General features: G+C 36.3%; 1 protein-coding gene across 1 annotated transcript in view; it reads right to left on the minus strand.

The window, feature by feature from the left end:
- Nucleotides 1–15,864, minus strand: part of LOC149777435 (branched-chain alpha-ketoacid dehydrogenase kinase-like) — a 156,333-nt gene that overhangs the window by 69,414 nt on the left and 71,055 nt on the right. The window contains exon 7 of the mRNA XM_089942068.1: nt 12,483–12,685. Coding sequence (XP_089798194.1) covers nt 12,483–12,685 — 203 coding nt within the window. The remainder of the gene's footprint in view (nt 1–12,482; nt 12,686–15,864) is intronic.

A 15,864-nucleotide genomic window follows, 5' to 3' on the forward strand; every position in this document is an offset into this window, starting at 1 on the left:
CAGTCAGGGACTGATAAGATCTCAAGATTTTCTGGACAATCCACTTCAAATGCAGTGGATACAGCAATGTCAGCTATGTCTTTTAAGAGAAAGAAAAGCCATTTCCTACCCTTTCTTTTCCTTTTACATGATGCCAAATGGAATCTTAATGCCTTAATGGGTATAAAAGTTGATCCTGATCAACCCAGCACCAATATGACTTAGGTCTGGGGATATATATAGGAAGTGAAGGAAGCTGGTTTTTGGCTAAGAAACCTGGTTGGCTAAAGAAAGAGACATATTCACAATTGCCTTGAGTCAACCTTATTCAACTGACATGGCATGAAGCTCACTCCTTCATCTCACAGATGATAATGATAGCAGAGAACAATTTTGAGGGAAAGATTTTTGAAGGAAGTATCATCCATAGGATAATTGGGGTTTTTGGTTAGTGACCATGAGACACACCAAAAGTTTCATTTTGGCATGAGTAAGACACCAGTGTCTGCAGCTTATAATACCTTACAAAGTCAGTAATTTGAGAATCCAAGCCAACTGCCCAGGTTTGGAAAAAACGGATTGTATTCCATAAGGTTGCTCTTAGTCCTTGAGAAGAGCAACCAAACATTGTTTCCCTTCAATAAAATAAAAGGAAATCAGTCACTGCACCCAAAGAGGGATAGCTAGGATTAATGCTTTCCTACTGCTCCAACTGCTGAAGATTCTCTACTTTGCATCATAGACCCTGGATGTGGAGCACCTCATGATGCACTCTGCAATGCTGCTGGACAACTTGTCCTGACACTTAGATCTCTCAAGATCAGCCAGCTGTTATTGTGGATAATGTGAGGAGATTTGTGAAGAAGAAAACACCCATGTCAAGACACAAGGTCCCTCTTCCCAGGCAATGTCATGGGCTTTCTATCGGCAGGTAGAGAAGACTGTTGTACCATGATCATTGAGGCGACAAAACAGCTATCAAGATGAGCCAAGCAGTGGAGGTCCCGAGTTTCTTTGTGCAAGGGATGCAATGAACAAGGAAAGTAACCCCCCAGTAGGTTGCCCAATGAAGGAGGTTCCATTCCTCCACACAGCAAGATGGGGAATGTGTGCTGCCTTGTCACCCAATGTACAAAACAATCATTGTCTTGTCTGAGACCATCATGCAGCAACTTCTCACTGTGTTGATCCACCCCTGTAGGGTAAGGAATACCACTCTTGCTTTGAGATTATTGCTTTGGAGGCAAGAGATTTCTAGGGACCACAAACCATGAAGATCTATTCCTTTTGTTTGCACCCCAAATCTGATGCATCTATAAACAGATAGGAGGCATGCATGGGGACTTCACTCCAAAACAGGTCCCAATTTTCCCACCAATCCAAGTGATTGTTAAAGTCTGGTTGACTAAAGCCAGAGAAATCTGAGTTCTTAGAGGCTGCTTGTGTAGTTACCGGTTCATAAAGAGCAGAACCTGGAGAGGGCGCAAGTGAAGTCTTTCTAGGGGAATCAGGTCAGTGGCTGAGTTTGAATTCCCCAGAAGATATAGATATAACTGAGCTGCCAACTGGTACACAACTTTCAGCACTTCGATTGGGGCCAGGATCCTATCCACTGTTCTGTGGGGCATAGAATAATCCCTGTTTGTTAGGAAATTCATCCCCATGTATTGTTATGTATATTTTATTTAATTGTTTGTCGGTTATTTTTTATATTTTTTATTTCATTACATGTTATTGTAATATAACATTGTTTGCTGGACTTGACCTCGGCCAAAATTGAGTTAATTTCTGCTTCACTGGGCATCATGCCACAGATATGAAGCATGATGTCCCACCCAGTCACATTATCCTGACACCAGGTCGGCCAGTCCTAACACTAACCTCTTAATGCTGAGCGCCTAGCATGGCAGCTGTTAGTACCATTTTTGTAAGTCTTTGGTATGACTCGGCCGGGGTTCAAACCCATGACCTCCCACTTCCATGGCGGATGCTCTAACCACTAGGCCACCGGAGTGGTAACTGAGAGGCTATATAAACTGTGACCTAACTGTAAGTTCTAAATCCTCAAGTGCTCTGATTGGGACAATGTCCCTGAAGAAATGCCTACTTGTAAATCTTGGCATCCAATGTGAGAGGTTTAAGGGGACAGGCATGGGTGCAGCTGCAGAACCCAAAGTCTCAATGTATGTAGAGTGGGAAGGGACCACTTCAGCCTGCTTTAAGTCTCAACCACCTCAGCATGCTCTAGGTCTTAATGTGCATAGAGGGAGCAGGACCATCTCAGCATGCTCTATTTTTAACTTCAGGGAGTCTGCCGCCAGGATTCACTGGATGGATTGATCTTGCTCCTGCTGTGGTTAGGCTGGACTCCTTGTGTCTTGTGTCCCCATGTCCCTCTTGGGTGCAATGTAGACCTGGGGATGAAGAAACTGCATCCTGCAACTTCTCCCATGGGACGGTCTCTAGTGGCAGACTCAGCAGGAGGATGAGGATGCTTCTTGTCTTTCCTGGTGTGCTTGGAGGAAAAGGGCCTGCCTCTCTCACCTTCCTTTTGGACTCCACATGGTAAGGTGATGTCATGCTTCAGCTGACAATATCAACCCTGCCCTGAAGTCCATGAAAGAGGTGGATAAATCACTTCCCTGAAAGGGATGACACCACATCACATAAGGATTCATAGAGATTAAGGGAAGAGGAGGGATGCCAATCTAATCCACTCTACTTATTGGGCACCTGTATGCAAACTCCCAATCCCCAATAGGGTTTACCCATAGCCTGACAAGATGGGAGACCAAACCCAATCCCTGTCACTGTAATGGTGGGATTACCATAACCAGTGACCACTGATTGAGCATGGTGACTGACTGATGACTGGCCTCCAGTCAGAAAAATCCCATCTGTAGGAGCATCCCTACTTAGAAACAAATACAACCTTAGGTCTCCCTTACCTGGAAGGCCTGATCTGCCAGTCACATTATGGCTAAGTGCTCTGAGATGGAGATGCTCTCCTCTCACGGGGGTGACTCACTGTCCTCCCTCAGGGTTTGTAAAGAATGCTTCTCTTTCCTCCCTTGCAAGTGGGTTGGGGGTGTGCCACACTCAATGCCTTATGGACTTGCTGTTCTTCCCTTTGGTGGGGGAAACACTCTTTGCAATGGTTATTCCTCCCTTGGGAGGGACCCATAATTGCACAAGTCTTTCTGCCATATATGTCTCTTAAGTTACTGACCCTATACAAGAAGGGTTCGATTTTCCCTTCTAAATCCTGCGGAAGCCTCAGTACTGAGATGAGGAGAAGGAGGGTCTCTTTCTCCGAATCGTATATGTACAACAGCTCTTGGTGCAGTCCTACTCCTTGTCAGGCCAGAGAATGCAGAGCAAATATCCATCTGTCCATCTGAAACCTGTTGAAGAAAGGCTCGTGGTGTGAGAATCCTATGGGACCTTCATATGCCTGTATTTTTCCAGACTTTATTTGGACAAATCCATCAAAGTCTGTAAACAAAGACATAAACAATTCAATAAATGTGAAAAGCATCAGTGCTTACAATGTCACACAATGTACTGTATAAATACAAATGACATTATCTGGTGAGAGGCCTGTCACTACAACACCCTAAGATTACAGTATTTAACCGGAGTACAGACAGAATCTGCCAATGAGAGTTTATAATGAGATGAAATAGTGGTGTGAGACCTGGAAATACACCAATCTATTATTGCTTATTAGTGAAACTACTACTGCTCTGTAATGATGGGAAAAAAACAGAAAAATGTAATTACTTGAAAGTATTAAATAAACCAGAGCGAGTTCAAGTAGACTATTGTAATAAATGAAAATAGTGCTAGTGCCAGTTGGGACATACTAATAATACAACAATAATAATTATAAAACCAGAAAGAAATATAAACAAATAGAAAAAAAAAAGAGTCCCTATTCTGAACACATGAAAAACTAAAAGCTGGTGTGCAACCCCCTTACACAAGACAAAAACTCAACACAGTACATAGAAAAGAAGCATAAATAGATATTCACTAACTAAAAGGAACGTCTGACAAGGAGGTCCCAGGAATGGAATAAAACATGATAAGTAATGAATGATAATGCAGATCATGAACATACCAAGAGGGTGGTGGTGATAGAGGTGAACATTAGCTGGACACTGCTGAAACAGATAACAACAGCTGTCTGAAAAACTCAGAAAGAGAATGTTATCATCACAAATGAAAATTAAAGGATTGAAGGAACAACCGCTGAAAAATACAGAAACCTATATTAGTCTGCCTGGCACAAATTTTCAGTGATGTTTGAAAACTGTAATGCAAGTGGTGTCCTAGAAAAAGACAAGGACTACAGCACATGCAACAGTGACTTGGACAGCTGAATGGGTTTCTATTATATTCAGGATTTTTTCCAGAACTCTCTATGGAGGTTCATTCAAGGAAGTTTGATTTCTTTTCATATGGATAAGGGTAATTCTGTCCTGCAATACCAACATTTAAGGTATTACTGATATTGAAGCTAATATTCCCTGCCTCCCACTCCCTCCAATACTGTACCAGCCAATATCTCTTGCCCGTCTTGCCAGAGAGTATCACATTTAGGACTTATTTACTTTGACATCCTGAGACATATATGAAGTCAAGAGGACTTGCAGCCAGTAAAGATTAAAGTGAATACATGCTCTATGAAGGAACACCTAAAAACTCATAACAACAACAAAAATGTTGACTTTGTAATCATAATTTCATGTATTCTAAGCAAGAAGAAATTTCTATTAATCATTTTGTCTGTATCAAATTAAAATGTGACAGAGAGAATACTCTCTCTAAGAGGTAGATTCAGGCAAAATAGTCATCCATGAGATTTTTATTCAAAATGCATGGTGTGAAGTTGACTTCACTTTGCCATCAACTGATTACCTCCCTTGCCTCCAAAATCCCAATTAAAACCATCAATATTCCAGCCATAAATGGTGAATATAGGATGACTTTTGGTTAGTTGTGTAAAAGAGTAAAAACATGTTGCAAAATCAACTTTTGCACTAATCCGTTACTTTCTAATATGTAATAAGTTATGAATTTACCACCAATCAATGAAACTTAAAAACTCTTTTCAAAATGAAATTATGGAATTAACTATTTTTTGTGTAGTACCAATTTTTGTGGATTTCATGAATGATACAAACCACAAAATTAAAGACCCAACAAACAATAATCCTTCAAAGGAAAGAATACAACATCTTCTCAAATCCACAGATGTAATTACCAACAAAAATGCCATTTCCCCCCCCAAAAAAGTGGAACAAATTGGTAAAGATGAAAAGTAATGAATTTACAGTACTTTCACGACTAGAAAGTATGAATATATTATAGAGTTTATCCAATATTTCACCTAAATGAGATAATTTGCCTACAATAAGTATTAACCACCTACTTATGAAATTATCATCTAATGCTATTTAACCCTTTCATCCATGCAAGCATTTTTGGACACCTGTTCCCCATTCTCATGCAAGTGCTTTTGGACACCTTCATCTGGTTAACATACATGCGGGTTTGTATGCCAATGCATCATTTGCATGGAAGCGTATTTGGACACCTACATCATGCATTTTTAGCTGGGTTTTGCACTGTCAACTTTGAGGAAAAAAAACCTATCAGAAACTACAGGTATATAAGCATTACATAACATATTCAGCTCCTAATTAAGATCTAGTTAAAATCTGCTAATTAAAATAACTGGCTCAGATTCTCCACTCTCAAAAATGGAGCCTGTGGATTCAATAAGCAGTTTCTTGAGTTTGGATTATTAGAATTATGACTATGAAGGCTTCAACATGTCAAATACAGGCTCGGACATTGATGTAGGCAACCTTGAATTTTGATATTCATCAAATTCTGATGATTTAACCCTTTACCTCATAGAGCATAGTGACAAAGTGCAGCACGCTATAAAGAGAACACCTGTTACCTAGCAGACCGCATCCGCATAGGCATGCCTGTGAATTGTTAAGCAATGTAGTGGTGTTACGTTTTACAGCAGTTTTAACCATTTTACGTTTAAGGTAGACATCTATTATATATGGAAAAATTGAAGAGTAAAGTCCGATTGTTATAGCTGTATAATTATTTTTCACAGAAGAATATTTAATGTGCTTTAAAATCGAGAGAGAACTCATTCACCGTCACGTCAGTGAGGCCGCGTGACCGACCGTAGCTGCCATTTCCCATACTCGAAATTTACACGTTTTTCGTCTGCGTCTACATCACTAAGTCATCTGAATTTGATAATCAATAAAAACTAATCGCTGCTTACATAAATATCATAGCCTTTACCAAAGTTATTGAATCTTTCATGGTTGAGATTCTACTCGTGAAAACTTCGTAAGTACTGAATGAAATCCTGCCTGTGAACTGTTAAGCAATTTAGTGTATGTTACGTTTAACAACAATTTTAACCATTTTACATTTTTGGTACACATACATTATATGTGGAAAAATTTAAGAGTAATGTCCGATTGTTATAGCTGTGTAATTATTTTCCACAGAAGATTTTTTTTTATGTGCTTCGAAATCTTGAGAGAACTCGTTCACCGTCCTGTCAGTGAGGCTGCGTGACCAACCGTAGCTGCCATTTCCAATACTCGAAATTTACAAGGTTTTCGTGTGCGTCTATATCACTAAGTCATCTGAATTTAATAATTTATAAAAACTAATTGCTGCCTACATTAATATCAGAGCCTTTACCTAATTTATTGAATCTTTTGTGGTTGTTATTCTAATCGTGAAAACTTCGTACGTACTGAATGAAATCCGCGGCTGCCATTTTGGAGAGTGGAGATTACGACCCAGTTACTTTTAATAGCAGATATCGACCAGTGCATGAATAGCGACCACGTGATCTGACGTAATTGTCATTCGCAGAAATGAATGTAGTATGTAATAGGGGGGTTTTCCCCGAAGGTGGCACTACGAAAACTTTCTCAAAATGGCTGATGTTTACAGCTGGCGTCAAAAGGCGCTTCTATGCGAATCTTGCAGAGGCATCAAAAGGCGCTTCCATGCGAATGGAGTAGAGGCGTCCAAAGACGCTTGTATGAGGTAAAGGGTTAATGATACTGATGAATGAACCAGCAGATTTCGAGGTTGGGATAGGTCACCTTCAGTTGGTAATACAGATTCACTCGTTTGATGGGGAATGAATTCTCTCAAGATTTTAAAGCTAATAAAAATTCTTCCTTGAGAAAGAATAATGAGCAATAAAGATCAGATTTTAATCTTAAAACTCTCTGTAGACAACAGATGTGCACACAAAAATGGTGGTGAAAATTTATGTTGAACTTGAAATGAACTACACTGTTATAAATTTTACAAACTGGCCTATGCATTCCGAGTCATTTAGTTAACAGGTGTTTTATTTATAGCACACTGCACTCTGTGGCTTGAGCACATGTATACTGACAGCCTACACAGCAACAGTCTCCATGACATAAAGGGTTAACATAGTTATACAGCAGGTTTTCTGACTGAAGAAGACTAGTTCTTAATGGTGTTTGAAAGTATGATGAGCATTTAGTGTATTAGACAATTAAATCTGCAAAGCCTGCAAAATATGTTTATATTGATAAATTTATTTTGTCTTTGCAGACTTTGTCCTGTAACTCATCCATCCCTAATTTCCCACTATATTGCACTATTTAGATGTTAGGAAAAAGTCTGAAACCTGCATGACCCAACAAGTATGAAGGATGTGTAAAACTGTAACTAAAATCTGAATAGGAGCTGCATACAGAAAGGAAGCATTTATCGATAAGAGTCGCTCAGAAGGACTGAAACTCAACTGGCTGCAAACAATCTCCAAGAATCCACAGTATGTTCTTCTGTCCTTTTATTTAATTGCCAAATATTGAAACCGTCTCCAATTATTCTTAATAAACCCCAACATATCAAATTTGGTACCAATTATAGTTTCTTATAGATATGAGTTTACATGTTCACAAGATATATGGAAGTGCAGGAAAAGTGCAATACAAAATCTTGTCATGGCCTTTGACCTTGAACCTTATATCATAGATAAAAGGATCAATGAACTTGTCTCAGTGTAAAGAATACCACATTCAATGTTTGCTGAAATCTATAATTTTAATCTATTATTAAAAAATCCCAAGTTTCTGAACTGGCATCATTCTTCAGATATGTCCTCAAATTGGATTTTTTAAATAAAAATCCATTCATATTTATTTGTGTTAGCGTATTCACAAACCAGTACTGCACAAAACTTGAGACAAGACCTTTCAACTTTTAAACAAGATGTCCAAGTGGTCCTGATGGTTATAGAAAACTAACTACTTTATAAGCTATGGAACCAGTCAACGTGTGGTTGTATATTAAATACTGTACTTAAAGAAAATGAAAGACACTGATTGGCTGAAAATTACTGGAAAAAATTATGTAAATTTTCAGAATAAACCTATGTATGGGTAAGATATATCCAACAAAAGGCTTGAACCTAACACCATTTTCCTGTTATTGCTGTTGCCAAACAGCTAATACTGGATGTAACAGGTAGATTTCACTAGGATATATTTTAATTGCTGACAGGTTTCAGGACATTTAAACACATAGAAAACAATAAAAAACAAGTCATGCAGCATATGATTTTCCGACATCATTTTACAAGTTTCCTCTTGGATAAATTATTCAAAGGATATAAGCATCATTTGCCTGTCTTACCATAAAAGTGGAGTATGTGTGTTTTTTCTGTGTGATTTGGATTTTATATTGTAGCTTTAACGATTTTTCAGTTATATCACTACGATGTCTGCAGTGTGGCAGTTTAGTGATGTCCAGCACTGGGGCATCATGCTGCAGAAATGTAGCATGATGTCTCACCCAGTCACATTATCCTTACACCATGCTGATCAGTCCTAACATTAACCTCTTAATGCTGGGTACCAAGTGAGGCAGCTGTAAGTACCATTTTTGTAAGTCTTTGGTATGACTCGGCTGGGGATCAAATACACAACCCCCCACATACGGGGCAGATGTTCTAACCACCGCAGCGTTTAAAAGTAGGGTAATTTGGCCATACATTATGGTATATATCATATTAGTCAAGTACACCCTGATATTGCTAACCAAATGTACAGTTAGCATTTCATTAAGCAGGCTTATGTAGTACAGTAAAAACACAACCTATGTAACTATCTAAAAAACTTGATATCATATATTCCAATAACAATTCTTCCCAAAAATAAAGCCATAATTAATACGTTCATTCACTTGCTTATAAACAAGAGTCATTCAAGAGCTTTATAAAAACCATTTGCCAAGATTTATATAAAATGGATGACATATAGTCTCTAGATATGGAGAGGTAACAAGCTTTGCCAATCAGATGTATGGAATCACACTAATATGTGCAAATCTCACTAATTACAGAACCTGTATACGATAATAACAATATAAGCTTATAGTGGAGCAAAATCCTTTGAAATTACCTCATGTATATACAAAGATTTTGCTCATAATAAAATTCAACCATCATCTTGATAATATAAGAATATTTAAGACATTTGTTCAAAATCAGAAATCTTGTTGCTAGACTGCTGTCAAACTCATTCAATTAGATGCAAGCTTGCATCATTAATTTTCCTGAATTTCACCCATAATGATACTCAACTAAGATCTTATTGTCATAGGCCTATTTACCAAATTTGATCAAAATCCTATCAAATATAGTCTCTAGAGTGGTAAATAAAAACAAAATTATGAATCAGAAGGAAGATGACCTCATAAATATAAATAGGTCTTGTAAAAATAATCTAACATCATGACAACATTAGCCAATTTACCAAATTTGATCAAAATCCTATCAAATATAGTCTCTAGAGAGGTAAATAAAAACAAAATTATGAATCAGAAGGAAGATGACCTCATAAATATAAATAGGTCTTGTAAAAATAATCTAACATCATGACAATATTAGCCAATTTTCCAAGTTTGTTAAAAATCAAGTTTGAAATACATTTTTTTCAAGCTGTAAGAGCTCAACCAATCATATGCAAGATCACCTCAGTAAAATGTGTAAAATTTGCTCAAAATAAAGCAAGTTATATATCTTGATTATAAATGCCAATTAAGCAAGTCTGACAAAAACATGATCAGAAATAGTTGCTAAGGTGTAGACAAGCTGAATCAAATAGAAAACACCTCATTAATACACAAAGATCTTGTTCACACTTGTACTAATCCAAGACCTTAATGATTCTTGTATATTTACCAAGCAAAATTGGATCAGAAATCACCTCCTGTGTGATAACAGGCTCTGCCTATCACATGCACGATCACCTTATTAGTTTGTGTGGATGCAAACCATTATCAAATTAACAAGTTTGCTTGATCATATAGATTTGAAGTTTGGTCAAAATTAGACAAAATATAGCTTACTGAGTGGTAACCAGCCTAGCCAAACAGGTGCGAGATCACTGATCATCATGGGTGCATCTCACTCACTCATTATCAAATTTGTCCAAGATTGCGATGAAATAAGCAAATATAATTCAAGTTTGAAGAAAATCAGATCAGAAACATTGCTTCTATAAGGATAATAAAGTTTAGCCAATCAGATGCTAGATCACCTGATTAATATGCATGAATTCTGCTCATTATCATACTCATCAAAGATCTTTAAAATGTAAGCCCATATTTCACATCTGATCAAAACTAAATCAGGATATTGGCTTCCAAATAGTACAAGATTCAACCAATCATACTCAATTCAAGATCACATTACTAATACGAGTGGGTTTCACTCATAATTTATGTTGCTGAAGATCTTTAATGGACAAATATTTAAAGCTTAATCCAACTTAGATCCCAAATATGGCTTACATAGTGGCAACAAGCTCATCAAAAACAGATCACAATCACATCAATTATTATTGAAACCACTGACAACACAAGTCCATAATCAGATCACAAATATGGCTTAAGTGTGGGAGCAGCCTCACTCAATTTGATCACCTCAATAATCAACCTCATTCAATTAGATCACCTCATTAATCAATCTCACTCAATTAGATCACCTCACTGATATGTGTGGATCCTAATCATTATCAAACTTATCAAGATCTTAATGATACAAGCATATATTCCTAAATTGATCAAAATTAAATCTGAAAAATAGCCTTCAGAGCGTCAATCAAATAAAAGATCATCAAATTAACATGCACCACTCTGGTGGCCTAGTGGTTAGAGCTTCTGCCTCGGATGCAGAAGGTTGTGGGTTCGATCCCCAGCTGAGTCATACCAAAGACATAAAAATGGTACTAACAGCTGCCTCGCATGGCGTTCAGCATTAAGAGGCTTGTGTTAGGATTGGTCGGCCTGGTGTCAGGATAGAGTGACTGGGTGGGACATCATACTATATGTTTGAGGCATGATGCCCCAGTGCTAGACATCACTATAAACTGCCACACTGCAGACATGGTAGAAATATGACTGAAAAAGTGTTAAAGCTATGCTTAAAAAACCCAACCAAATCCAAGTTAACATGCATGACTCGCATTCAATATCAAAATCACCTGATATTTTGATGACATAAGTATATATTCCAAGTCTGATCAAAATCAGATCAACAATCTTGCCTACAGAGTGGTAAGAAGGCCAGCCAATCAGATGCAAGATTAGCTCATTGTTAAAGCTGTCAACGGGTCTGCAGGTACTTGGGTACTTGCCAATTCATAATAACACGAGTAGTAACATAGGCAAACCGGGTACCAGTTTTGAAAGAAAAAAGTTTATAAATTCAGATCAAAGACATCAGGCAACACTAGGAACAAGCGAGATAAAAATAATAATGATTACAATTTGAGACTAGTGTCATGTGACTATTGGCTGTTGCGCATTTATGCATTACTAGACCTCCATCTAATTTCCTTATTTTCTATTTATAGTAACATTACATGAAACAATTCTAAGAAAACCCAAATTTAAAGCTGGATCAAAATTGTACCTGAAATATAAACGAATGTTAATCATCCATTTGTCATGACTGTAATTGGAGTTATTTACTTTTTACACATTTTTTTTCTTACTGCAGTGATACAATTTCAAAGGCCTGTACATAATTGATCACAAAATATTCATTTGCAAGCTCCTGACAAAATAATAGCATTGGAAGTAACTTCTGAGCACATGTAAATGTCAGGACTTTACATTTAACTGACTAAAAATAACTGAATCATCACTGGGCTGGCACCATCGCAAGAAATGCAATCCCAGGGTTAGCATTATTTGTTTTCTATGAGATTTTACCTTCAGCATTCACAAAACTTTTAAACAGCAAGCAAGCTGTTTTGGTTTAGAAAAACTTCCTAATAAAATGATAAAAATAAAGGTATATTTTAGATGAGAATAAATGGCAGAGTAAAATCCTCAAAGTTGAAAAATTACCTTGTATTCATGATGCAAAAATAATTGAAATCAACAATACAAACCTTATGGCATTCTTGAGTAACTCTGTGATAATGTATTCTAGAGGGGGAGCAATGTAGGGGAATGTGGCATTTATATGTCCAATTACACGTACATCCGGGGTAACTCCATACTTTGCTTCGCTCATTTCCTTTACAAATGTGGCTGATTTCTCAATCAGTTTCCGAGGAGAGAAATTCACATTTATAATTCCAACATGGTTAGGCTGAAATAAATAGTAAACATTGCAGTGAAAACTTTTATAAGATACTGTAAGACTTTCAATATGCAGTTTTAAAACTGCATTAAATTAAATCATTATCCTAATTCATCTCACAGAAATAACATGTATGTGTGTGATTACTGATAAATTCTTGAGGTTACCTGAAATCAAAATAATAAATTTGCAAAACATGTAAACAAACATTAAAAGTGTGGTCATTCATTGTAATAGAATGAGAATTTGCTCTAGTAATTCATTATTTCAACAATAGTAACTACATGAAATTAATTTGTGTGAGGGCCTCAAAAGCAGATTAGTTTTTCAGCTAATTATGTTACCCTCATTAAATAAAAAGTAGTTATTATTATTTTTATTGTTATGGTGAAACGGTCTTACAATTAAGTACATGAAATAGTAATCCCTCATTATACTGATCTCCCTGACAGCCAAAATAAAGTGCCTTATAGTGAGACTGCCTTATAATAAAGTACATGATGCAGTACTCTCTCACTGTAATGATGTCCATGGAAGCAATAGTGTATCACTTTAGAGTGAGACTGCCTTATAATGAAAGTACCTAATGCAGTACTCCCTCATTGTAATGCTATCCATGGAAGCAATAGTGCGCCACTTTATAGTGAGACTGCCTTATATCGAAGTACATAATGCAGTACTCCCTCATTGTAATGCTATCCATGGAAGCAATGGTGTATCACTTTATAGTGAGACTGCCTTATAATGGAGTACATGATGCAGTACTGCCTCACTGTAATGCATCCATAGAAGCGACAGTGTATCACTTTATAGTGAGACTGCTTTATACTGATGTACATGATGCAGTACTCCCTCACTGTAATGCATCCATGGAAGTGATAGTGTATCACTTTATAGTGAGACTGCTTTATACTGATGTACATGATGCAGTACTCCCTCACTGTAATGCATCCATGGAAGCAATAGTGTATCACTTTAAAGTGAGACTGCTTTATACTGATGTACATGATGCAGTACCACCTCACTGTAATGCATCCATGGAAGTGATAGTGTATCACTTTAGAGTGTATCACCTTATAGTGAGACTGCCTTATAATGGAGTACATGATGCAGTACTCCCTCATGGTAATGCTGTCCATGGAAGCAATAGTGTATCACTTTAGAGTGAGACTGCATTATAATGCAGTATGTGATGCAGTACTCCCTCATTATATCACTGTTCATAGGAGCTATTGAGTATACCACTGTACAGTGAGACTGCCCTATAATTATCGTATTTTCTGGCCCATAAGTCAATACTTTTATACTTGAAAATCTGGTCGTCTTATACTCCAAATTGACTTATATATATAGATTATGTCATTGAAATTGCATCGACTTGCATATGGATTACAGTACTCAGTATGCTATTAAAATTGCCCTATAATCGACATAATCGAAAACAGGTCACATAGAAGTACAAATTCTTGTTAAATTACTAATTAACAAATAAATTGTTTTTAACTAATATGACTGCATTTAGATTTATAAGTTTTGTCATTATTTAGTTTGCATTCTGCGTATATTTTCTTATTTCTCAAACATGAAATAAAAGAAAACAATTACCGGTAAAAAAAATTCACTGGCCCATATAGCACGCTTACAGTATATACTCTTTAGTGTACTAACTAATTCAAAGCATATTGTTTGTTCCTAAAGAAAGATATGAAATAATTTTGTTTTATTCATCCTTTTTGACCATACCTCATTCTTCCTGATTACATTTTAGCAACTGGTCCATTGATATTTGATTTTCCAGTATACTGTTAGACACATGCAAGCGATTACCAGTATAGCTTTTTCATTGATCAAATTGATCCTACAAAGGGATGTAATCCATATTAACTCAAGCATTCTATGATTATTTATAAAATACCATAGATAATGCTTTTTAATGAATCCCCTAGATCATACGTTTATAATTGTATTTGACAAAGTTTCTCAAATAAATACTGTTTAAACTAAACTACCCTATTTCATTTAATTTTTTGTACAAGACAAAATTATTATTAATTTCACTGTATGAAAAATTACACATAAAATAAATAATTATCATTTTGCGGTTCTGACCATGTATGAAAAATAAAGGGATCATACCTGAACAAAGTCTATGGAGCACGTACTACTCGACAACCTAACAGTTCAAACGTACAAAGTAAACATATTTTCGGTCTCATTTTGCTCTCAACTCAAGAATCTAATTAAAATAAAAATAAAAGTACTCAAGAAGATTTTTGTTGTTATTAGTGAATGATACAGGATTATCTCTCAGTGTGAAAGCTCATCTGCATTTAGAGCATATGTAGCTGTTATGTTGTGTAATGTTGGCAAAATGATAGTCCTACATGTAAGATGTACCACATGCTATTATGTTTTAGTGCACACAAAAGTCAAAACATAAATATCAGCGTCTAGGTCTTACATGTAGGACTAGCAAAATGATTAAGATGGTTTGAACATGTATTAGTTAAGGGTATTATTTATTAGTCAACGAGTCCACATTGTCAAGAAATTAAGTGCAACTTGTATTTTTACAGCAGCAATAATCTCATTTTCAAATTGTAATAAAAAATAAAGAATTTGAAATCACATTTTAGTTAATGTGCATGAGCGTGTGTGCGTGTGTGTGTGCGCACAAGATTGAGAGAGATGAAAAGCAATGTCCACAAACAAGACTGTTATTTATTAGGGTGGTCTTTATTTGTAGCTTTTGCAAAGAGAAAAGACTGTATTTTGAGTTACCGATGATTGTGATAATCCTTGTGTACATCCCTACTATATTCTATTATCAATAAACACCGCTAAATCAACAATTGATTCTTTTTTTAATTACGAGGCACATTGTCACAACAACGTGCTATTGATGCTGTTGTCCATACAGAATTTGTTATAAGGACAAGTGATCATACGCATTACTTGTTATTCAAACTCACCAATAAAGATAACAGAGGGGTATATCATTGAATAGATTTGCAATAAAATGTTAATTATATCCAAGTCAAAACAGAACAAACACTAAAAGATAGTATGTGCATATATACGAATCGATTAACGGAGTCCATGCCTTTCAAATTTATGATCGAAACTGACAAGGTTTTTATATTTCACATTTGTCTGACTATAATGAAACAATAAGACTAGTTGACCAA

This window comes from Sinohyriopsis cumingii, chromosome 18 (genome assembly GCF_028554795.1).
Source record: "Sinohyriopsis cumingii isolate HCF-2022 chromosome 18, ASM2855479v2, whole genome shotgun sequence".
NCBI classification, from domain to species: Eukaryota; Metazoa; Mollusca; class Bivalvia; order Unionida; family Unionidae; genus Sinohyriopsis; species Sinohyriopsis cumingii.